The sequence below is a fragment of the Chelon labrosus genome, assembly GCF_963514085.1.
Source record: "Chelon labrosus genome assembly, chromosome: 19".
Lineage (NCBI taxonomy): Eukaryota > Metazoa > Chordata > Actinopteri > Mugiliformes > Mugilidae > Chelon > Chelon labrosus.
In genome coordinates, this window is record NC_140352.1 from 6,459,201 (window position 1) to 6,485,404 (window position 26,204).

Consider the following 26,204-nt stretch of genomic DNA (forward strand, 5'->3'; position numbering starts at 1 on the left):
AGGGTGTCCTGTGGTGTCTGGCAACACAATGTTGCTAGTGGGGGGGTCTTTGATCCCACAGATACTTGATCAGTTTGGGATCTAGTGAATTTGGAGGCCAGGTCAACACCTTGTGCTGTTCTTCATGTTTTTTTAATTGTTCCTAAATCATTTTTATGCAAGGCGTGTCATTGTTATGGGGTGGGGGGTGAGGGGGCCTGATCTGTTCTAGGTGGGTGCTACATGTCTAAGTAACGTCCACACCAATGAATGCCAGGTCCATAAGTTTCCCAGCAGAACATTGCCTCGTCAGAAGATGGTCAACGTTATTCACTTCTCCCGTCAGTGGTTTTAATGTTGTGGCTGATCGGTGTACACTTACAAATGGACAGTCTCCAATGTACAGTTGGGGAGGGGAGAGAGGAAAAAAAAAAAGCCAAGCACCTCTTAATACGGTGTATCATCTTGACTGCGGTTAGGTCAATTACCTTAGCAGGGTGGACACGTTTATACAGCCAGCCCCCTGGGAGGCTGTTTGTGTGAACGATGTGGAGAATACACATTATTCATGTTCTCAAGCTCCCGAGATAAAGGCTCTATCTTGCAGCGTGGCCCGGCTTTGCATCACGTTACGCCTAAGCATTGAAGCTATTGATGTTAGAAATGGCAGTATGATGGGAAAATACAAAAAAAAATGATAGAACTGCTTTCAGTATTTCGCTGTAAGACCCAAGGGTGTTCCTGTAGTTTATGTTTGAAAACTCAGCAATTGTTTACTCCCTGCTCCCCAGTGTAATGTCTGTTTTCTCGACTCATTGTGTTTAGTCTGTTACAGTCATTTCCAAACTTTTGCTGTATGGTTCAGACATCAGACATTCAATCAGATATGATCTCGTTCTAAACAAGTTATCTGTCTTGTCAGGTTTTGTGCAAGAGCAAATTGTAAAACCTGTTTTTTTCCCAACTGCTCTGAAAACCCATGAAATACAAACTAGTTGCCCATCTCTGCCAAGTTGAGATGAATAGTTTCTTTTATTCCGTGCATCATCCTTTGAGGAAGCGGTTCAAGTCCCCCCAGAAATAACTTTCACTGCTCATCTTGCTTTAATACTCTACGGCTAACTACAAGCATGTGCGAACAATATTCCTCTTTTGCTTTTATCAAGCTGACATTTAGACCCCAGCTGCCTCCTTTCAACTCCAGCAACGTTTGTGGTCAAGTATCCCCTTTAACAAAATCCAGCATTTGCTTGATGTGTTTTTTTTTTTTTCCTTCTTCCTCTCCCTTTCGGCAGTTTATATAAACAACTTGAATGTCACAGTTGATGGAGGGCAAAAATGTATGCCACTTCAGAATCTATTATATTTCTGAGTTTACATTTATTAATTTTTCTTTTGGTGCTGGGAATGAAAGAAAAAATATTTTCCTTGAGACATGAGAGTATATGATGATTAAAGGTGATTAACACGCGGCAACATCCGGCCAAAACTGCAGACACTTGGCAAAACTGCAGTTCTACTAATGGCCACTTGAGGGTGGCTTCAAAGGCGAGTCAGTCCCCATAGACCCCCCTGATAAAATAACAGAAATAAACATTTCTTTAGTTTACAGCCTGGTAGAAAAACAGTTCTGGTGTCTATAGTTAAGAACTTCTCTCTTGACAACTGTACAGGGGGTCAGTCTGGCTAAATGAGCATGCTACAATGCTAGCATGCCAGTAAAAACACCTGTAAACAAGATACATATTAAACACACCTTAGTATAACTATATAGATGACAACTAGCATGCTAACATCCTAGATTTAGTATATTAGCATGCTAGTAAACACCTATAAACATGATAAATATTAAACATACCTTAGTCTAACTATAAAAATGACAACTAGCATGCTAACATTCTATATTTACGATGTTAGCATGCTAGTAAACGCACCTGTAAACACGATAAATATTAAACACACCTTAGTATAACTATATAGATGACAACTAGTATGCTAGCATCCTAAATTTAGTATATTAGCATGCTAGAAAACACCTGTAAACATGATAAATATTAAACATATCTTAGTATAACTATAAAAATGACAACTAGCATGCTAACATCCTATATTTACGATGTTAGCATGCTAGTAAACACACCTGTAAACACGATAAGTATTTTTATTTTTTTTTTTATTAACAACAACGTAGAAGACAAACAAGTACACAGTGATAAAAGAAAACAAACGCAACAACAACAAACAAAAACATACACAAACAAAAACAAGCATACATATTTAGATATATAGCCTAGCCATTTTCATATTTAAGCTATAATTTAACTTCATGACAGCCAGAACAGAAAAATATAGAATATGTGGCAACAAAATAGAATCTTATCCACAAGTATCAAAGTCAAAATAATAAAATATGATATTATTGATCTTTGTCCCATTTTTTGTGATAGCTAATTTTCTCCAATCATCTGATTGTGATTTACTTTTATTTTTTTCCATATTTTTTGTCATTAAATAATAATGTTTTAGAAACATGATGAATGGTTCCAATGTAACACATTTTTCTTTTTTGAAAATAAAAAATTTTCCAAGGAGCACAATAATGTTTAACAACATATTTTTTTCTACACGATAAGTATTAAACACACCTTAGTATAACTGTATCGAGGACACCTAGCATGCTAGCATCCTAAATTTAGTGTATTAGCGTGCTAGTAAACACCTGTAAACATGATAAATATTAAATATACCTTAGTATAACTATATAGATGGCAACTAGCATGCTAGCATCCTAAATTTAGTATATTAGCATGCTAGTAACACCTATAAACATGATAAATATTAAACATACCTTAGCATAACTATATAGATGACAACTAGCATGCTAGCATCCTAGAGTTAGTATGTTAGCATGCCAGTAAACACACCTGTAAACATGATTAATATTAAACACACCTTAGTATAACTACATAGATGACAACTAGCATGCTAACATCCTAGATTTAGTATATTAGCATGCTAGTAAACACCTGTAAATATGATAAATATTAAACATACCTTATTATAACTATGTAGATGGCAACTAGCAGTCTAATGTAGTAAATTTAGGATGCTAGCATGCTAATAAACACACCTGTAAACATGATAAATATTAAACACAACATTGCGGTGCTAACATTAGCACTGTAGAATGCTCATTTAGACTATAATGACTCTTGAGACGGCTCGAGTTGGCGGTGATGATCATGAATGTCTGTACTTGTCTAATATTTTGAGTTTATTTGACGCTTTGTGTTCACATCTGCTCATCATATCTACAACCTTTTTTTGGGGGGGTTTGTATTTGCTAATTTGTGGTGCTTATAAAACACAATATCTCCTCACTCCAACACATGCAGCTATGTGCCAAATGGTGTTGAGAAACCCGTTGTCTGCCCATCTCACAGATGTGTTTTCCCGTGTAATTCATTCCATAATTAATCATAGAAGGTTGTCATTCGGAGCATCTCTTGTGCTTCTCTTCTATTTCAGGTTCGAGGAAATTGTCAAGAGGAACAAAGTTGAATACCACGCGGGCGGTTCGACCCAGAACTCTGTGAAAATTGCCCAGGTTAGTGCTCTGTGCCTCCTCTGCGGTGCGCCTGAATGTGTTTTGAATATACAGTGGTATGCTTGTAACCCCAGATTTGTCAGCCTGGCAGCGCTGGGAGTACGGAGCGTAGCTGCACAGCACGTTGACACATTACAGTTTTAGCTGTTGTGAATTCATCAGACCTGCCACGGAAAGAGAAAGGCGGGGAGGATTAATAATATTTGCAGTGTTATCTAGCTGGCCTAATTTCCTGAGACATACCAAACATCAATTAGAGAGAATTACAAGTAGATGCAATTAACATGTCACAACAAATTATATCAAACAAATGCTGATCTTCTCCCTGGCAGTTAGTCAGATTTGAGCATCTAAAAGAAATTGGGTGATTGTCCAAATCTAAAATGGCAATCTGAACTTTAGAAGATTATTCACTGAAACCCCCTTTTTTTTTTTTTAATCTTGCCTGGTGTAAGTCTGAATTTGACATGCAGTGATCAGCTGCTGATAAGACTTTGGTCTTCTCACAATAAACAAAGGAAAAAGCATCCAGCTGAAAAATAATTCTCTTCCAAGGAGGAGAAATGAGTGCAGAAGTTAATTGAGCTGCTGATGTCTGTGAAAGCGCGAGAGTTTCTTTCTTGTGTGTGTGGGGGGGTTTGTTTGTGTACGTCGTCGGCGCGTGGGGTTTGTCGTTTGTACGCTTGTGTGTGTGTGTGTGTGCGCGCGTCCCTGTGTGTTTAGCATGACATAGCTACAGAGCGAGGGAAAAGAAAGCAGGCAGGCCCTCAGGCTGCCGTCATCTCCGTGCTTTGGAGACAGTAAACATCCTTTAAAAAGGGACGCGGGAGCTGTGCACCTCCATGCAAACACTCTTTAATTATCAAGATCAGAAGCGCTTGCATAAACCTCAGTCACTCACAGACGTTAACTGTCAACTTGATTTTATTCTTTGGGCGACAACTCCTTCCTTTTAAAATGCAGTTAGATTTTTTTCCTGTACTTCTTCTCCCACTTTTTCTCTTGAGTCGAGCTTAAACTTGTAATCACTGCAGAGATAATTTCGTCATGTCTTGTCACAGGCTAGCTGAGGCCATATATTCAGCCTGGTCTGCCTCTGCTAAGACATAGACCTTGACAATGGTTTTTTCATGTTTTATTTAAGAAGACACTGATGGGACTGCCCCAAGCTTAGCGTATCAACTCCCTCGTGAAATCAGATGGAGAAGGAGACTTTTACTGCCGGCCCTCGTTGGAGAAAGAGCCGTCATGGCCTCCTGTGCCCCGCGAGAAGCGTTCAGTCAACTAAATTGGCCTCATAATGGCATGGCAGGCCCCAGTCAAATGCTATTCTGCTCTGTTTATTTGGATATTTACCCCCTTCAGTGGGAAGATGTAGGGCCGATTCTGAAATGCTCAAGATAACAAGAGTGTTTTCGCCCCACACCCAGAAGTCTGAGAAACAGTTTCTGTCAATATATATACCTTGAAGCACAGACTTTTCCACATTTCACTTTCAGGTGATGGTGTTCTTTTATGAAAAATGTATAATGCATAACCGGCTCCCAGATTATCACATTGTAGCACCTGCAATATGTGAAACTTCAAACCCCGCTGTATTGTGGAAGCTGAACCTTCAAACACGAATGATATGCGCTGCAGCACTGAATCCACATCAAAGGGGCCCAGTGACTAAATGAGATGCTCGATCCGGGGCAGGTTTGCTCAGGAGCACCATCGCCGCTGGAGGAGAGAGAGGAGCGTTCAGAGGCTTTGCACAGGAATCGCTGCACACGCTGGGTGAACCCAGGGTGTGGGAGGATCAATGCCTTCGCCAGTAGAACTCGCACTTCCCTCCAAAACCCAGCCGCTCCATCGGAGGCAGTAATAGGTTAAATACTGCCGCTTCATCCGAGTTAAGATTTCTGCACTATCAAGGAAAACCTAAACCTCGGCTTTGAGGACATGCAGAATCGATGGTAATTGGATTTAGTCAAATGAGAATTGACCAAGCCGAAGCTTAGATGGATAAGTATTGTTTTCCTCTAACCCCCTCCGTATTGGCGCTACTCTTTGATTGAAGTCACCCATTATAGTGGGGTTGTGCTCAGTGCTATCTTCGGGTCTGAGATGGTACTTTTTTTTTATGCTACTGCTCAAAATATTCAAATCACACAAACTAGAAGTTCCAGAGTAGACATATCCACACATTTGCACTTCCTTAGCCGTGCACCAGTGCTACTCAATAAGCCTTAGATCTTGTTTGGATCAAGCCGGTGAAGTTGCAAGCTTGTATGCACAGCTCTCTGGCTCTGATTCTTGGGGGGAAAAGAGAGAAAAAAAAAAAAGTGCAACCATAGAAGTGGGTTGGAGGTTGTTGCCTTTGCCCGAGCTCTAACAAACACCATGCCCTGAAGGGGCATCCGACATAAAGGCTTACCTACTGGATGTTGCAGGGCTGTAAGGTAACAAAAACCAGCCCGGGCTCACATACAGCCTCACACATCAAAGGGCTCCTGCTCAGATAGGGCACGGCGGGGAAACAACAATCATATTTTTTCAGTTATTTACAAAGTTAAAGGGGAGGAAAAGAAACCGCAGCCTCTCTGAGCATGTGATCCCGGAATTTGGCACCGCGGAGCGAGCATGGCGTTTATCACAGGTGACAGAATTGGTGGGGGGAGTCGGTTGACTGTAGGGCTGTATCGAGAAGCACAGTCAATTCATTTAGACAGAACATCAAAGTCCTCCAACAGCTCCTTAGGGCCCAGAGATTGAAGTCTGAGCAGAGACAGGCTCATAGGGAGTTATTGCTGCTGCCAGGGAAGTAGATCCCACTCTGAGTGCCTCGTGTAAACCGTGCATTCTCATTATGACCCACACAAATCAACACCATTGACACGCTGAATTTCTTTGCACTGTAAGAAGCCTTTGTACCCGTCCACCGTACGGGACGAATTGCTTTGTCTAGGTACCTCGGCTGCGAATGTGTCGCGAAAAAGTTGCATGATTAAGTGCGTTCCCCCCCCCGTGCGTTCCCTTTTTTTTTTCTCCCCTCTATTTAGATTGCGTGCAATTTTTGCAGTCCACATCATCAATTCACTGTGATGTCTTAATTATTGTTTAGAAAGTGGAGGCTTTTGAAAAATGTGCCGTCTCTGTCATGGTTATGATGCCTGTTTAACATTTCCTCAGACTTGGTCAATAGTGGAAGGGGTGAATGGGGCCCTGCCTCGGCTGTTGGCTCTAAGGCTCTTAATTGGAAACGCATGTGCTCCACACTGTTCAAAGTTGTATTTAAAAAGCGGCAACAAAAAAAAAAAAAAAAAGAAAAATCCCACAGCTCTACTTGACTTTCGAAAAAAGGTCCTCACCAGCTCATATTTTGCAGGAGAATACTTAAACTGGGTTTGATGTCTCATTGAAGGCAGTGACTTATTTCTCGGGGTGAAAATATTCCATGACCTAATGTTTGGCTTTTACAGCTCGTTTTGTTAAATAAATAAAGAAAGGCAACTTGCCTCCATGTGAATGGGCTAAATGAAGAAATGCCTACGTCTGGTACCACTTAGAGGAAAGAGGACAGTTAAGGAGAAAGAGTGGAGCTTTTGTGTTTAAACTACGTGACTGAACTGTCGGTATGATGTGCTCGTACGCTAAAAGGGGGCATTTATTATTTTTTTTTTTGTTTTTTTGTTGCGTTCTGTTTTCACTTAAATGCTTCTCACACTTAATGATCAGCTTTAAAACAAATATTCTTTGTCTGTGAAGAGACTTGGAGGGCTTTCGAGACATCGGATTGCGGTTCATTTGTCTGCGTATGAGAGCCTTGGCGTTTTTCTTTTTTTGTTTTTTTTAAATTTGGCTTTTTGATCGAGCGAGCTTGTAGCCGCGCGGATCTCAGTGCAGCTGTGCAGAAGTGAGCACGCTAATGACCGATTAAAACCTGAACCCTGGTGGGCCTTTGAGTTTCACGCCACAGAAATCAACCCTCTCAAGTATGCGCCTGTTGTTAAAGCAAAACCCTCTTGTTTGTTTTAAGACAGGTTAATTGCAGAACCACTGTTAGCACCCGCTCTGAGCCGTTTTATGGCACCGGGGTCTTGTCGTTTCCTTCCCATTACGAAGCAGCGAAAGGTCACAGTCTGTTAAGCTTCTTGTGAGAGATGCATGAAACCAAATGGATTTTTTTTTTTCTCCTCTTTCCTCCTCCTCCTTACTCGCTCCCATCTCCGCTCGTTCTAGACATTCCAGGTGTGCAAGTGTGCACACGAGGGGGGCTGCCATTGTTTTCCTCGGCGCAAGCAGCGGAAGCAAAGAACGCCTCATTCGCTTTGATGAGCGATGTGTTCATGCGTGGGCTTCAATGTCACCCGCCATGAGGCAGCTGTGAAGTCGCAGCTCATGTCTGTGGTGCCATTTACTCAATGATGAAGTGGGGGAGATCTCTGTTGGTTCCACATTCACCTCCCCTTTACACACACATACTGTCGGAGCATGTGTTCCTCCCACCTCAGCTGTATTGTGACGGTATGTCACAGCTAATACCAGCATGCATTAAATCTGAAGCTCTGTGATCACAAGGATAAAGGTTGACTGGGCGATTATGCAAGACTTTGTCATCAGGAGGAATTAACAGCCGATGGCTCTGCCTCTGCCTCGTGCTGCCTCCTTTCTCGTGTTTCCTCGTGTTTGACTTTCGCATGAAAATAATTTGTTTGATTTAATTTTCCCCTCAGATGTATGAGAATCTGTTGCCCCAGTGAGAAATGGCACAGATTGCCATATAGGTGACATATTACTGTCCCTGTTGAAGTTAATTTGCCGTCAAATTTGCGACTTAATTTAAGCTGCCAAAGGGAAGACGTGGGGAGTAGATTGTAACTCATAAGTATGCATTGGGAAGAGTGTTGATTAACATTGAGGGCTCGAGAGACAGACACACTCAGTGTGTATCATCTGGCCTCAGAGGCTGGCAGTGGAATTGAATGTGATATCTTGCATAACGTGTCCTTGCTTTAAGTCCTTGGTTCCAGGCTCAGGAAGAAAGGCTGCACCATTGGCTTGCTTGCTTTTTGCTTGGCTGTTGTACAGTTGCCCAGGCTCCAGGCGATCTCTGAGTGAAATCTGAAAGGACTTGTGAAACAGACAGTTGTCTACGTATCTGGCAGCATTCTCATGTCAAATTACAGAACGATATTTTGCACAGGACACTCGCGCCTGGCCTGGCTGCCACGTCGCTGTGCTCTGCTGCTAAAAGCAGCCACTTGAATGTCTTGTGCACAGCGATGACAAAAATGTGTTCACATGACAGAGAGCCTTTCAGACTATAAACAATGGTTCATTAAATGAGCTATTGTTGGAATCATGTGTTGACACGGGTCAAGTTAACTGCAGAATGAAGGGATGATTGTGCATTTTACACAACCGTTCTACATTTTCATGCGATTATTGAGCGATGCCCCTCTCTCATATTTCCCCACAGATTGTCTGTGGCAGTAGTATTTATTTGGCACATTCTCAGCGTGCTCCCACTCTTGCGGTTGAAGTGTTGCATAGCAACTGAGAAAAACAGCTTTAAATATTTTGGTTAAAAAGGTTTTAAGAAAATAAAGAACAGCCTGCAATTACTGTTCATTTCTCCCGAGTTCATAAGTTTAAGGAGATGTAGCATTGTGCCAAGTAATAAATGAAATACCAAATTAGGTTTTGTGATGGCTTGGAAAAACTGATACACAGTATGTCTAGAATATCATGTCCTCTGGTGCCAATTCCATTCTTCATCTATAGCTATTTTGTTTATCGAATAAATGCTGGCAGCTGTCTGCACCTTCACTAATTCACAACTGTTTTGAAACAAAGCTCGCGGTGGTTTTCAGAGTGCTGCTCGGCTCAGTTTTCGAGCCGGCTGAGTATATCTTTGACAGAATGGAAAATGTGTAGGTGAGTGCAAATTTGAAGTGATGTGCCTCAGGAAAACGGATGGGGATGGAGCGACGGGGATGGGGGCGCATGTGGAGAGAGAGAAGGCTGGATGACGCACAGCAGGTGACAGACAGACACTAATAGTAATGGCTCTTATCAGTGCTTCGCTCGCTCCCTCTTTTCACATGGGCTCTGACATCCTCCTCCTACTCCACCCCCTCCATCTAGCAGGGGGTGTTGGGAGCTCGCTGGGTTGTGCAGCCCGCTCAGACGGAAAGAGCCTGCCAAACACCGGTCCCCTCACATATAAATTGCATCATTAACATCGCCTAGATTATTCCAAGCTCTCCCACCGGGTTTATGGCAGCACCGGCTCAACTTAACTATTTGACTCACTGAAGACATTCAGGTTTCCTGAGTGAGTTGTGCTTAGATCTGCCGTGAAATGCGCCGGTGCTATTCTCTCTTAAGGTTTTAAACAAATCCAGAGGAAATCTGTCTGTTTTTCCTTCACACGCGGAGGCTTATTATATAGTCTAATGTGCTTTATTTTCTGTCTTGGGCTGTCAGGACTTGAGTCGTGTGTTGTCGTGAACACCAAAGGATCACGGTCGCTATCAGGCGCGGGCTATTTGGTAGAAAATTGGGGCTGAGCGACAAGGCTGAAATCACCGTCACAGTGTTTTATAGCTATTTATTTTTACCGCAGTATGGCGAATGTATTCAAAATAACCCATAAAATAATCAAATGAATGTTCAGTACGCCGTTAAAAAGCTCTTTATGAGTTTTCTTGGAATCATTAAACCACGATATTAAATTATCACCTATAACAGCACCGCAGTGTAAATTAGAGCCTTTCTCTCGTTTACCTCTATGGGCATTCGTTCACAAATGGCACGCTCAAGTCAGTTGACTAGATGTTCAGTGAATTGTTATCGCCAATATCAAGATATGCAAACACAGCTGATCATGTTAGTTATTAATTAGATTTCTCCGTGAATTGATTGAATGATTCTGCAGAAACAGAGGAGTGGATCAAATAATTTTCAACTGATTAATCCTCAACCTTTCACCACTAACTATTAACAGTAACTTCTAGCATTAAACTTTCCACCAACATTTTCTTATAAGAACATATTTTAACGTCTCTAAACGAAGAAACTGTTTCCAACTTTAACTTCTTTTCTGCCCTGATGATATTAGTCATAGCAAAGATATATATATATATATATTCAGTGCAGACCTAATTAGGAAAGATGTTGTTTACTATATTCTGCCATTTATTAGCATGCATGTAGTTGAGTATAATATAATTCAGTGGCTTGTGTGGATTATTTACCTGCTAAAGGTTGCTTACTTCAGAGCGTCAGGTTAATGGAAGTATATGTTGTTTAGTTTTATAGATCTGTATGTGCAGAAACGGCAAAGTGCCATGCTAGCTACTAGCATATGCTCCAGACAGTCTTTGTTGAGGTCAGAACTGTTTTCCTGAGATTCTTTCTTTGTGCAAAGAAGGTCAAACGGGCAGAGTTTTCCTAGATGAGGCACTGAACACCGAGAAAGAATCAGACAAAATTTACTGTACTGTTCCAAATAACTGCTACTGCCGCCTGGTCTGTGTTTTGTTGAGCTTAGAAACTAGTAGACCTTCTCTATTGTGATGCTTGTGCATAGTGGTTGTGCTGCTGTGGTGAGCAGTTTCAATGTGCATCTTCCTGGGTCTCTGTTTATTAAATTTCCACATAACTGGGGATGAATGGTACACAAATGGATGGGTTAACATAATCCCTTTGTCCCATTTGTTGCAGCCATAGTATAAATAAGAAGATAACAAGATCCAATGCCCTCATGAGGTGTTTTAGCTTTAGGAACAACTCTAAAAAAACATGAAGAACAGCACAAGGTGTTGACCTGGCCTCCAAATTCACTAGATCCCAAACTGATCAAGTATCTGTGGGATGATCCACAGAGGCCCCTCCCCTCAAAGACCCCCCACTAACAACCTACAGGGAGACCTACACGATATTAGGAAGGTGGTCATAATGTTATGCCTGATTTGTATTGCACATTTTCTGAAATATCATTGTAAAGTTTGTTTTCCGATGAACTTGTTTCCAGAGAATAAGCAATTTCAGGATATTATTTTGGGCTTTGGGAAAATAATAACTATATAATTTATTTGCATTTTACAAATGAGACACACAGGGGTTATATACATATTGGACTAGTCCAACACAGACACAGGGGGGAGCTTGACTCACAACTAACAAAACATCTAACATACTTAAACTAACTAAACATAAGCGAAGTGAACAAAATGAGAAAACTGTATACACAGAAAGTAATTATCTTTCACTACAATAACAAGTCCTCTTTAAAAGGACACTTTAAGATGTTTCAGTCCCCCCTTCTTCCATCTTCTGAATAGTTTCTCCCCACTTCCTCTGGACTGTCCTTAAAAGGCCTTCTTCCTCAGCCAGGCTTCAGGCCTTTTGCCAGAGGAGCTCAGAGAAAGAAAATGCTAAGTATTAATACAACTTCAAGACCATGGACAGAATGCCAAATTGTGTGCACCCAAATCAGAAACTGTTAATGGAATAAAGTGTAATCTGAAGGCAAAAGACGAGAGTGAGAGTGTAAAATTGTGAACAAACCTATCCTGCCACTGGTGGTGGACACCAAGCATGGGCCTGTGCTGCTAATTGCCTCAGTTCTTTAACTTACATTAGACAATCTGTGATCCATTGCACCTCAGACCGAGACTCTTAAGCCCGGTTGACATCTGCAGCAGAGCTCGATGGAGCTTCCTCCTCAGATCAGTTGGCAATTAACTTTGTAATTACTATCTGAGGTCGGGGTTAAGCTCAGAGTGAAAGGTTGGAGCAGCAAACATTTTTATATGATCCTCTTACTCTATTATCCTTTCTCGCCGCTACAAGGTTTTACCTCATGGGGAGAATACATTACATAAAGCCCCTTGGAAATTACTCCTCAATGAATATCCTCACGGCGCATAGTCCATATGATTAATCTGGAATCCCCTCTGCCCCTGTCCAACCGCAGGCCTGGCTCTGCTTACCGTGCAAGTTTCATTTTCACCTGAACAAATGGCTCCTTTAGACAAAAAGTGCTAACCTTTTACTTTTACTGGCTGCTTAGGAAGGAAAAAAATAAAAAACAAGAGAACGAGAGGGGAGGGCGCAACCTCCTGCAGCAATAATAGATATCCCAACAAGGAGAAAAAGAAGGGGGTGGGGTCAGAGTGGTTGTTGGCGGGGAGTTTTTTTTTTTTTTTGGAGGGGGGGAGACGCTTAATAGTGTTGAATAAAGGAACATTTATTTTTGTGCTTCGGCCTGTAACAGCCTCAGGAAATAGCTCAGTCTCTTGATCGGGAGCAAATCCTATTAACTTACAGTGCTCTCACTCAGGGTAATGGGCTCCACCTTGAGACTTGGGAGAACACTTTTCCCTCTGACACACTGATACCGGTGTCTGGAGGGCTCGGCGTTTGGGTAGTCTAACACTTGGGCAGAGACTAATCAAGTCAAACAATCTGCCGGGCCGCAGCAACACAGAGCGAGGATGTTGATATCCAGCGAGCTCATTCAACAGGCCCCTTCACACGTTCCTAACCCAATACCAGAGGATCAGTGCACGGGATCAGTTCAAGATCAGGTTATCCGAGCCCCTGAGAATTGTAAAGCGATCCCTGAGCAGCTTTTGCTTTCTCAGGAGTGATCAGAGCTGTCGGTTCTGTTATAGACTGCTAGGGCCGGGGCCAAAGGGAACTCCTGGGGTCTCCATTTATTTCTGTCCAGCAAAGGGAAAGGGCTCTGGAAGTGTTTGTGCTGTGTGTGTTTTGGGGGGAGAAAGTGGGAAAGAGAAACTCAATTTACAGTATGTGGGTAACCACCGTCCCAAAGCAAATTGGTAGAGAAACTCCAATATCTTTTAGTGAAAACATGGGGTACCTCGAGTTTATTATTTTCTGTCAGGGATCTGATGTTTCAGAAATGGCTGTAGTTAGTTTAAAGCTGCCACATACTGTAATTACCTTGCTGCGAGAACCTCCGGAGAGATGGGAGCGCTCTATCAAAGCATAACTACTCCAATTAAAAGCCTGCCGTGGATTTAAAATCACCTTTGTGGGAGGCAACAGATTTTCCCTCTGCTAAAAAGCATCAAATTGCTCATTTCCACGTGTTTTTGAGTGTTGGCACCTTTTATAACCCCTCTTAAGTCTCATTTAGACATGTCCTAAACGTGGCCGTGTTTGATGCCACATGACTCCACTGATGGATCGCCTCACTCCGGGCCTTCTCATAAATCCATGTTCAATGGCATGTTCTCCTCCTGTCGCCATTACCCCTTGTGCCTGCTGTCATCCGGCTGTCTCATGTTTGCAGAGTTACAGTGTGCACCTGTCACATACAATTTATGGCATGCAATTTGTTATGTACCCTGGGAGTTGCACTTTCTTAAGAACTTTTTTTTTTTTTTACCTTTTTGATGCACAGTATATTTGTGTCTGCATTTGTGGCCAAGAGCTGAAATTTATTATCTCCAGGTTTTGCGGTTGGCTTTGCAGAAGACGAAGTAATTACAGAAACTATTACAGCCCCTCACCCCCCAAAACATGCATGATTACTGTTTAAGACAAGGTGTTTTTCTTAGTTCCTGAAGTGCTGACAATTTGGAAGTACATGATTTTCTCCGGGCTGCAACATCAGTTAGCTTGCGACGAGCTGTCACCAGCTTTGTATGATACAATAAAAGGAAATGAATGCGCAGCAATTAGATGTTTGTTCTGTGTTATTGTTGCGCGACTGCGTCACTGCTGCTTGTGCTCTCAGCTAGGATTATCACCCCTAAGAGGGGGAAGCATTACAAAATGACAGCCTCTCATGTCGAACAAGTCAAGCTGATTCAGTGAATATTGAAGAGGTTCCCACCACATGTTCGCCTGCATGTTAAGGGAGCAGCGTTAACCTTGTTTTGATTTGCATCTCCTTAGCAATTAAGATAATATGTCGTAATTAGAATTTTAATGTACCGCTGTGAGATTTTTGATAATTATACAGAATTCTCTGCGGTGATTTTCTCTTTGCCTGCTTGTCTTCACAGATGAATTCATGGCTGATTAGATCACCGCTTTAATCAGATTTGAGTTACATTGTAAAATATCTTCCCACTTGTCTCTGTCAAGCCGAGTTACTCACTGTAAATGCGAAGCACTTAACGCATATGTTTGATGGGGAGTTTACTGTTTTTTACTTTCGCACGCAGCCAGCAGCGGACAGAAAGCTGAGGTGGAACTTCAGTCAGTCAGTTCCATGTAATTAAGTGTAAAGACTGGTTAGTTGAATAGAGGGTTGAAGTGATGTCTTGCACTCTGTCTGAAATCACTCCCTCCTTCGCTCCTGCACAGTTCTCTACATAATAAGTGCTTTGTTCTTATCGTGAGCGGTAAGCTGAGATGTGGGACATCACAGATACAGTGTCATAAGGGATATGTTTTGGCTGAAAGTGGTGTAAATGCTTTTCATTTTTATTTCATTTGAGTGGAACCAGGAATTTCATATACTTTTAAAGGGATTTTCGATCTTACATTGTCAGTACGGATGCACTAATCCTACCTTTCCTAGGTTCTCTGAATCAGTCAATGCACTGTACTGAAACCAGTGTTAAATCAATAAGCTGTATTCCTCACCATGCGGAAGTGAATAGTTCATTTGACGCTAGGTTTATGCTTTTGTGTGCCCTAGCCTGGCATGCACCTCTCAAGAAACTCTCAATTCACAACTCCTTCTGCCTGCTGCAAATCATCTGTTCAGAGGTCTTCTCTACATTGTTTTCAGTAAAAGCAATTGACTAGCCACTGACTGCATTTTAACAGCGGTAATTATGCAACAATGCCAACAAACCAGTGCACAAGTATAAACGCTTACTCCAGCCTTAGCCACCAGCTTAGCTAGACTATGACGTGTTCCTTGTAGAGCTGTTGCAGTTGTATAAACGAAATTCAAGGTGACATTATCTTCCTAGCTTTGTGAAATATAGTATGACTGTAATAAATTGATATGTAATTTTATTGTTATTTATGAATCAAATAATATAAGTGCATCTGCAAGTAATAAACTTCAAAATTAACAGAAATTACAATTCAAGGAATATTTTAATGCATGTATTGGATCAGTGCATCCCTAATTGTGCCTTTCTTTTTTTTTTTTTTTTAAGTTAAATGTCTTGATGATGAACAATTGACCTTTTAGCCGTGGCAACAGCTTAGATTTGAGGATAGTAATGGTAGTGTGTGTGTGAGCTGAATTGTCTGAATTATTGAATGTGTTGATGGGGATTGATTCAGGTTTGTGACATATTGTTTTATTCAGCAGAAGCAGAATGATGCACCTTAAAAAAAAAAAAACACCTATGCTAACTGCACACGTGTTAAAATGTAGTCTACTACTATTTTAGCCTTTTGCATTTTATATAACTGAATACATGAAGCTGTAACCTCTCTGTAATAACTCTAAAAGTATACTTGTGTAATGTTATCCTACTGTATAAATACTACTAACTGCATACATGCTAAAATGCTAATCTTACTTAGCTAGTTCATAACATGTGATGCTAACGTTTTCAGCATGTAACAAAGCAAGCTAACATTTTAGCCTTCTGAATTTTATATTACCGAGCACATGGAGCTGTAATGTATCTGTTATAATCTTAAAAGTATACCTGTATAATATTATACTATTGTATAAATACTACTAACTGCATTAATGTTTGCATAACATATGATGCTAACGTGAGAAAGCAAACTAATATTTTAGCCCTCTGCATTTTATATAACTGAATACTTGAAGCTGTAATCTCTCTGTCATCCTAAAAGTATTCTTCTGTAATATTACAAACTACTTGGTGCACATATAAAATGCTGATCTTACTTAGCTAGCATCATTGTATGCATAACATATGATGCTAACATTTCTAGCATGTAACAAAGCAAGCTAACATTTTAGCCTTCTGCATTTTGTATAACTGAGTACATGGAGCTGTAATCAATCTGTTATAATCTTAAAAATATACCTGTGTAATATTATACTACTATATAAATACTACTTACTACTATCTGCACACATAATAAAATGCTAATCTTAATTAGCTAGCATCTGTATGCATTACATGCCAACATTTTTAGCAACTAACAAAGCATACTAATGGAATACTTGAAGCTGTAACCTATCTGTAATAATCTTTAAAGTATACTTGTTTAATATTACTATATGAACACTACTCTACAATATGCATTAGTTAGTTCACTAGAGTTTGTACCACACAGACGATGAAAAGTGACTTTCATCTCTTCATCATGGATATAATGAACCAATTTCAGAATTAATTGGCAGTGCTTTAGTAGGTAAAACTACTGGCATTTAAAAATTGATGAAGGTTTTCCAACTCCGATTAGTTTATACACCCCGCAATGCAACACTAGGATCATTCCGCATAATGCATATTTCATTAGTGTACCTAACCTCAATACATTAACTATGATTGTTTGTTGTGTCTGCCCGTGTTTTCGCATTGCTGCTTCCTCGCCGCTTGTTTTTATTCTGCACAAGACAGCAGCCAATATTCCCCTTGGCCTTTTCACTACAACAGTACAAACCAGTCAATATTGGCAGGAGAATATTTTCCTGCCCCAAGTCGCCACAGTATCAATACTTGAGGACGATAACGGGGGCCAGGGTAAATGAACAGAGATCCACAAAGAAAAACTAAACCTGAGACCTCTTTGTGGTGCGAAATTGGCCACCACAAAGGAATTAATGACGGATCCTTCCAGCATAATTGTCTAATTATGCCGGGCAGATGGGGCACTGCTTTAACTAGGACACATTGTGCTACCTCTCCAGACTCTCCACAACAAAAGGCAAACCAGTGTGACAGCCTCTTCAGCAGTGAGTGGGAGGGAGAGTGAAAGAAAGAAAATGGAGAGAGGAGAGGAGAGGAGAGGAGGGGGAATAAAACTGGGTCTGTCACCAAGCCATTCCTCCACTCGATATGTTACCACAGAAACAAATGTATGGTGTAAACACTGCGTGGATCACAGCTCCTGGGAGGTGAATCACTGCAGTGTAATGAGGTTGGTTTACATGCTGCTTCTCAGCTTCCCACCCAGGCTCAACTCAATACTTAAACCCTCTAATTAAAGAGAATCGGCCACTCGATAATTGATCACATCGGTTGCCTCGGCATACGCCTTCACTGTAAGGCTTCGTGCCACTGTTTATTAGAGCTGTCTGCCTGCTTTGTCTCCTGGGAAGGAAGAGAGAAGGGAAATGTTACAGGGGCGGGGCTGGTAGGGTATGAAGCAGAGGTAAACATGTAAAGAAATTAAATCTCTGCTCTCGAAAGGTGCTGTTAAAGTAGCTCTGGGACGAGCAGCAGAAAATCAAGTCTCAAGGGTCCTCCAGGAACTTCAGCTGTATGTCACTTGGTGGTAACACTGCTAGTCTCTGGAAGCTTTACTTCCTGATTCACAAAGTCATTGAAGGGGCATTAAGTAACCTATAACCTGTAACCAAAAAGAATTTGAATGGGTTTCCATGAGCACCAGTATATTCAGGATGTGGCCTTTACATGCAGCTCAGACGATATGTCCAGACACCTGTTAAACTTAAGTCTCGTCCACATATAAAGGTATTTGCTCGACGTTCCAGGCTCTGGTTACCTAGGTCTTGTATATTTCTCACCCTATATGTAGAGCTGAAAAGTACCGCTAGCTCCTCTTCCCCCTCACTGCTCTCAGTTTGAAAAGAAAATAACGTCAATACTCTCTCCAGACACTCCAAGCCTGCTATCAGCTCAGTGAATTTGGCGGTAGGACGGGTGCTTCCGTGCAGTCTGGGATACTCCGTGTTATAAATCAACTGTGTCAGACGCTCCTATTGGTCGTCGCCTCAAACCTTTTCGCGTCAAAGTTGAGATTAGTTTATGTTGCCAAAGGTTTTTTCATCTGTCATCGCTACCACTCGCTAAATTTCATTAACGCTCAGTGGTCTCTTGTTTTCGCTTCATCCCTGCAAGTCACTTCCTGTGTGCACTAGGGGTTCTACGAGTTCATACTTTTTGAAATCGACTTGTGTGATGAATGTCAAGTCAACACAGACTAGTCTCTGATAACGTCACTAATAAAAACTCAGTAGAAAGTAATGCTTTGCGACAATGAAATCTAGATTCTTGACTATGTGCTACACAGTGTGTGCTGCGGATATGTATAGCCTGTATAAAAACATCACAGCACCTCAGCACCATCAGTAGCATTTAATAGTACTCCACATCGTGTTGTTAGATGGGATAGTGTAGCAGGTATTTCTCTGCAACTAAAGGTCTAATAACTTTATCAAATAGTTGATGTGCAGCCTCCTTCTCTCTGTTACCACAGGACGTTTGGTGAAGTTGTTAATTGACAGCTGTCCAGAGGATTTGGACCGTTCCTCTGCTAGTTTTAGCGGATACCTTTACAGATGAGTGTGCATTGCAGCAGTACTTTTGGGACTGACATGTCACATCATTATGGGCTTCATCTTTACTGAAGTAAACTAGTTTGTTGCAATGACCCACTAGACTCCTCACCTGTCTTCTAGGAGGCATCCATGTTGTTATTGTCACATGATTAGTGACTAGTCGGCATGATGATTCAAGCATCATGGCAGTGAAGTTGACAAATCAACTTGCCAACTAGTCTGTACAACCCCTAGTGTGCTGCTGCCACAACAAAAGCTGGCAATGAATTTGTGAAAAATACTGATGTTCTATGTAAGTATAGGTGCTAGCGTTAGGTAAACAGTTTACCTGAATTCAACGTGTGTCTCTTTGCCATGGCTCAGCACTCATTTAACAAGGGAAGCTCACGTCAACACCACCACCAACACCTTTTGTGGTAGCTCAGAGCCGTTTTATTGCTTTTGACATTAGACCATGTAGTAATGTTCCTTTTCCACTGTCGGTGTTGTATCCTCATTACTCCAGACTTTAATATGTTTGCATTTGGATGCTTTTATTTTCACCTAAGCTACCAATTGTGTTCTTGTTCTTTCAATGACATAAGTTAAACCTCAGTTTCTTTCATTCCCGCCCCATGTTTGTGTTCATGTTATGTCACACCTGCATGTTTAGGAGTAATACAGGTATGTGTAGTAAGTTATAATATGTCTTTCTTTCTTAGTATCCCAGCTAGAATAACTGGGTTTCTCAAAAACCAGATTATAACTTGGGTAGACTTTAAATCCCTGTCCTATCAAATAATGCAGACAGGGAAAGAAGCTCCTTTTATACCTGGGAAAAAAAAAGATCTGTTAGTTCCTTTTTTATATATATATATTTTCTGCAGCTTGATGTGTGAAGTATTATTTCCTGTTGGTATAAAACAGAGTAGTAATTTCCTAAATGAACTGCTAAAATTGTAGACAAAGATAATTTGTTTATTAAACATACTGTGTCGGGGTCTGTTGCAGCGTATGGCAGACTATAATTAATAGTAATAGATAATTAGTGGTTGTAAAATTGTATATTGTATATTTTATAGTGTTTTGAAGCCTCTAATTTTGGTGCATAGTAAAGAGTTACTGATGAAGTGGGAGAAGCTGCAAAGATCATATATCACAGTCATTCTCATCTTCTTTCTAACTGATCTGCTCTCTTAGTGTAGTCAGATGGTTATTATTGACCCGTGCTATCTTTACCACCGAGTTCCTTCACTGTGTTTTGAAGCAGGCGGACAGGAAGTGACAGCACTGACCATTGAGCATCTTCAGGACCTTCTGACTTATAGATTTCCTCTGACACACTGTTCCTGCGAGGTAATTGCTGAGTTTCAGAAATTGATTTATGGAAAGTAAATGTATCATCAAGGCTAGCACCGGGACTGGGACAGGGGAGAGGAGGGGAGGATAGGGGAGGGGAGGGGAGGATAGGGGAGGGGAGGGGGCCGACAGTGTTAGATCGGTGAGGGTGACAGAAGAAGAAATAGAGCTGCTGCAGGAATATAACAGACCGTAGCATGTATTTGTGGTAAATGGGTCTTGAGTAAATACCTGCAGTACACCTGCAGAGCAGACGGAGCAGGTTATTACAGACAGACCTGAGCAGGTGTGGTGGAGTCGAGGAAGATGTACGACTGCAGTCACTCTTTTGCTTGCCTTTATTTCATCGGAAGTGCAGCACCAGCCATAGGCACGGCAGCGTAGCGTCATGCTGCTTAACTGAACAAAAATCCAATATTAATCACTTTAAATAACATCAAATTATTCCCATTCGCTTTATTAACATTAAATATGTATTCTATTACTAAGTGCATGTCAGTGTGTTAAAACGATGTAAAGGCAAATTGCTGTAATTAAAGCATTTTCATCAAAATGACTTTTTGAGTGGACTCAGCCATTATTAGATTTGTTCTATAAGCTACATCTTGTGGTGTTTATGAGCGCCGCTACGACCTAACCTCGACCCCAGACGAATAATTACGGTTTTCCTTGGTCTGGTGTTTTTGTACAGAATGATCCGATCAGTCTGTCATGTCTGCATTGGCAGCAACCCATTTGGCATCTCACCAAAGAGAAACATATTATTACAAAGTGGGTGTAACTTCCTTATGCCAATCACAAAGTGCTGGTTTGGCATTTCTGAATTCCTGTGGCTGGCAGCTGTTAGCGATTTCTCTGACAACCTTTTTTAAAGAAGCCTGCAGGGGCTTTCCCGTCATTAACAATTATTAAAAGTGACTTACCAGAAAAATAGAAACCCCTTTACGTGCGATTCGGTCCCAAAACAAGGGTGCTTTGTGATTGTATTTTGGATTGCTGTTGGCACTTAATGTTTTGTATCCAGGCAGACAAAACATAAGAAAAAAAAAAAAGAAATCCAACACTAATCCAAAAACATACAATAGAGCTAAGTAACATTCTTGGAGTTGCACATGAAAACCAGCACGGAGTCACATCATGCAGTGCAATATCATCATTGTTAGATATGATTTTAGTTAATTTTGTATTTTAATAAAACATATCTGGAGCAGGAATAACATAGCACAGTATGTGTTTAGTTTTTGTGCACTAGTTGATGAAGAAAATGCTTTTAGTTATTAAAAGGTGCATGGATTTTACAATAGACATCTAAAATAACTTGATCAGTTTAACTGGTGTTATCTGTGTATGCAAAGCTTGGTATAACTTAGTGTTTGGTGCTCATGCTGCAGCTCCATCGCTGTCCGACGATGTCATCACTGACTACGATTACATGCCAATAATATTGTCTTTCCAAAAAAGACGGCGTTCCCACTAAAGCAGTATACATGGCTAGTAAAAGTGAATATTCCCTCTGTTGTACCTGCCTAAATGTAGCAGGATATCTCCACCTGTGTTCGACCGTCTGAACCCAACGTCTCTCATTCATTCCCTCCATCATCTTATGGAAAAGGATGCAGTTGCGTTGTTGATATCCAGGTTTTAGGGTGCTTCCTGCGTTTCCCTGCTCGTGTAATCACAGCAATTGCACTTCGTAGCGGAACAAATCAACCGAGCCGCCGTTGGAGAAGGTGGACTCGGCCGCCTTGCTCCCCAGAGCGGTTTGTTTTCATTGAGAGCACAAGTTACTCACGGGCCAACGAATACAACTATCCTTATAATTATATAACAGAGCAGTTTAGATGCTTGATCGAATGGAATGTGTTGTTCATGAACCACAGAACAGAGGAACGTACCACCATTTTCTGTTCGATCATTTCCCAATTTCCTGAAACCCGAATTTCCCCTCAAAATTATGACCAATCACAAAGCTAGCACATAGCATTGAGAGCATATCAGAATGTTGTCCTGACTGGGAACAGGATGTTGTTAGTGGGGGGGCCTTTGAGGAGAGGGGCCTCTGTGGATCATCCCACAGATACTTGATCGGTTTGGGATCTAGTGAATTTGGAGGCCAGGTCAACACCTTGTGCCGTTCTTCATGTTTTTTTTTTTTAGTTGTTCCTAAAGTGCTTTTGTGCAAGGAGTGTCATTGCTATGGGGTGGGGGTGCCTGGTCTGGTCTAGGTGGGTGCTACATGTCTAAGTAAGATCCAACACCAATGAATGCCAGGTCCGAAAGTTTCCCAGCTGAACATTGTATTATCACAAGATGGTTAATGTTATTTACTTCTCCTGTCAGGGGTTTTAATGTTGTGGCTGTGAGCCGTGTATATGTATTAAGTGTTTAAAAGGTGTGTCTTTCCATCTGCATCTCTTCCCCAGCATTGCAAACTCTCGTCTTGGCGGTTTGTGTACAACTCTCAGAGCTCACTATAAACAGACGAGAGGCTCCGTGTCACAAACTGCAAGATAAAAAAAAACAAATTTAGACACTTATTCCCAAAGATTTCTCATCAAACCGTACTATTATCGACATATTCCACGTATTATCAAGGGAAAATGCAGCATTTGGGAAAAAGTACTTGCTTCCAAATGTTCAAACAGAATATTGTGCTTACGTGACCTGTAGCAAATTGTCCGAATAATAGTGGGAGTCTTAGCCCGGCTATAAACGTACCGAATGAGTCACACCACTGCACCGGGTGATACAGTATGTTCCCTCATTAGGATAGGCACAGCCACCGTAGTTTATTTTAGTCTTGCATAGCTGTAGTAAATACTCAGTAGAGCAAGGAATGCGGACTAATACGCCGCTGAAAATAGTCCCCGTCAAATGCAAAATTGTGTTTTCTGAAAAACTTCAAGCAAAATTATTGGGCCTTAAATTAAAATATACATTTGTGACACTGGGAAGTGATTCCTCATACCCTCCTTGCCTGTATTTTTACTTAACACTTGACTGCTGTGTGTTATCTTTCCCTGTTGTTTCAGACTGAATAACAGCACACAGCTCTTTCTTGCCTCTCTGTGCATTAAGATGCTCTTAAACCTTAAGGTCAGCTTGCTTTTCTGTCCTTGAAATGTGTTCCCTTGCTCTCTAAAAGCAGCTGCGTGACGATATTCCCTCTGAGCGCGTGCGGCATTAGCCTGTAACACTATTACACAAACACTACGGTCATGCTGCTTAGATTTGAGGCCGCAACCATCGAGATATAAACTCCGTTGCAGTGACGGAGATGTTTTTAATCACACAGTTGATTTACACTTAAGTGTATAATACCGTGAGTACAAGCACAGCTTTCCTTTTGCTTATTTAATCTTCCTGCAGGGGTTACGGAGTGAAGTTAAGTTTATTGAACTTAGTATCGTTCTGCACTCATTGGTTTTTATTTCAAGGGTGTGAGAGAGACACGGAGTGCTTCCTCCTGGCTCCGAGCAGATCTCCTGTGCTGTGTTATTGTAGCGGTGACCTTGGTTCTTCTCTAAAAGCCTTCTGTCAGTGCAGATTCTTACAGACACACAGCCTTGTAGTGTTGGCGGAAAAACTCATTGAATCTGCCGCGCCAAAGCCAACAGGGCAGAAGGGTGCAGGTGTTGCAGTGAAATTGGTTTGCTTTTTGCTTAAAAAAGTAAAGTGTGCTTCACCCAGAACGGCTCCCTCTCCAAACAAGGCTCTGTAACCAGAATCTGCTCGCTGTGCTCCACTTTGAGGTTACGGTTCCACTGGAATTAAAAAGTCTGTTTACACTGCGCGAAACAAATATATGAATTGGATCCTGATACTAGACTGTATATATATTTGGGTTATGAAAAACTGCTCAGACTGTGATATGTGGCCCTTCCAGTAAATGTGTGTGTGTGTGGGATGCTAGTTGGGTGAATCACTCTTGGCTCAGGCTCAGTTTTTAAAGAATATTATGCGACTGTGATTTCAAGGAGAAAATAGACTGAATGAGATCGAATTCTGTTTTTTGGCAGAGGGAGAGGCTCGCTGGCACGCGGTGCAATATCTAAATAAAAATCACATTTTTTACTCGAGTTCGATTTAACTGGAGAGCATTGTCCTCCTCTTCTGGCTCAGAAACTTTGCTGTCTAAAAATGTTAAAGTCGCAGTGGCATAGTTTTGGTATATTAAAATCACTGGCGCACGCGGTGTTATATCTGGCAAGGAGAATCCATTTTGAGAGAGTGTGGAAATGCTGTATATGTGGAGAGCATCTGCCACAGACCTTAGTTTCTTCTCTTAACCTGCAAAGCATTAAATAGGTCAGTAATATTTCCCTTCTTTCTCTGCGCAGGATACGGGGCCGAATCATTAGCGTGGACCGAATCCAGAGCGTTAATGGCAACCAGGCAGAGTCGAATGACATTGTTATTGCAGCCGTTCCCCGGGAAAAGTGAGGGGAGCTGAAAATTTATATTTGATTTATAGCCGGGTTTTTGGAATTTATGTTCCAACTCTCAATAGGAAAGTAAGCGATCTTCGCCCGGCTTCTCACAAGAGAGGGCCCCACAGCATCTGGCGCTGGAAACATCTCCGTATCAAACAGAGCTCCTTCTAGTTTCTCTTTTTCTGCGCTGCTTAACCACCAAGAATTTACACCTGTAGGGGATATAGTATTACTATGTTTATTGGACGGGATTCAAGTCTGAGCCTTGAGAAATTATCAGGCGAGTGAAATAAGCGGCTCTTTGTGGGAAAACGTCGCGCAACAGGTTTCCAGACGCACTTTTATTTATTATTTTTTTTATTTTTGTTGTGCTCTAACTGATTACCCGCTATTTATGCTGCACATAATTGCAAAGATAAGTCATTATTTACCTTTGTTTATTATGTACTGAGTGTTTTTTTTTGATAGCTTCTGTGTCTGCTCAGTATTGCGAGGAGTATGGACATAAAGATCTTTGATTTGTTCGGCTCAAGTGGCGTTATTTATTGAGAGTCCTCTCTCCAACAGCACGTCGATAAGAGCACAAATATACTGCTCACTGTCAGTGTGCTTTTGAATCCTTGAAACACCGGATCTTCGTGTTATTATTATTATTATTATTATCTGCACGAAATGACGATACAAATACCGTTCTTTATGGTTTGGTAATAACTGCCTTATTTTTCACGGGGACGCAGAGCATTATTTATCACTGGCAGTGTTCACGGGGATTAATGATGCATAACTCTGTTGGAGTTGTCTGGCATGCAGCACCAGCCGAAGGAATCTGGAAGGTTATCAGAGCAATAAATCCCAAGTTTTTCTCCCTCCGTTGTTTGTCACGATGCACTGCAGCAGCCAGTAGTTATGACGGTTCCAGCTTGTTCTCTGCCTCTCCCTCTCGCTGTAAGCCGTCAGAAAAATATAACACAACTTGTTTTTTAAGCCGCCGCCGCCGCCGCCGCTTGATAAGGTGGAATTTGATCGCGCAACCTGGCAAAGTTCAAAGCGGGCAACTGTTTTCAAATCTCATCCTTATTACTTTGACTCTGTCTGCTGCTTCCGACTGGATGATGTGGTGGTGGTGGTGGTGGTGGTGGGGCGGGGAGGGGTAGATAAGGGGCGCGCCACGCGTTCTCCACCTCTGATGTTCGTTCTCGGTGACGAGAACACGAGGCGCGGCCTGTTCAGTCTTGCATTTTAGCAGTTTCGTCAATTGCCGTCATCCAATTCTGTTATGTCTATAAAGTGGAAATTAAATTAGGTGTGCAGACTGCTACGCGCGCTCAGTCTATAGTAGTTCTTTCATCGTGGCTTATTCTCCCCCTGTTTAAATTATTGAATAAATTGCCCCTTTAACTTGTCA

The 26,204-nt window shown here is 41.5% G+C and overlaps 1 protein-coding gene across 4 annotated transcripts in view; it reads left to right on the forward strand.

The window, feature by feature from the left end:
* adkb (adenosine kinase b) overlaps positions 1-26,204 on the forward strand; it is a 119,864-nt gene that overhangs the window by 14,702 nt on the left and 78,958 nt on the right. For all 4 annotated transcript variants that reach the window (XM_084567129.1, XM_084567130.1, XM_084567128.1 and 1 more), the window contains one exon: positions 3,508-3,586. In XM_084567129.1, coding sequence (XP_084423255.1) covers positions 3,508-3,586 — 79 coding nt within the window. The remainder of the gene's footprint in view (positions 1-3,507; positions 3,587-26,204) is intronic.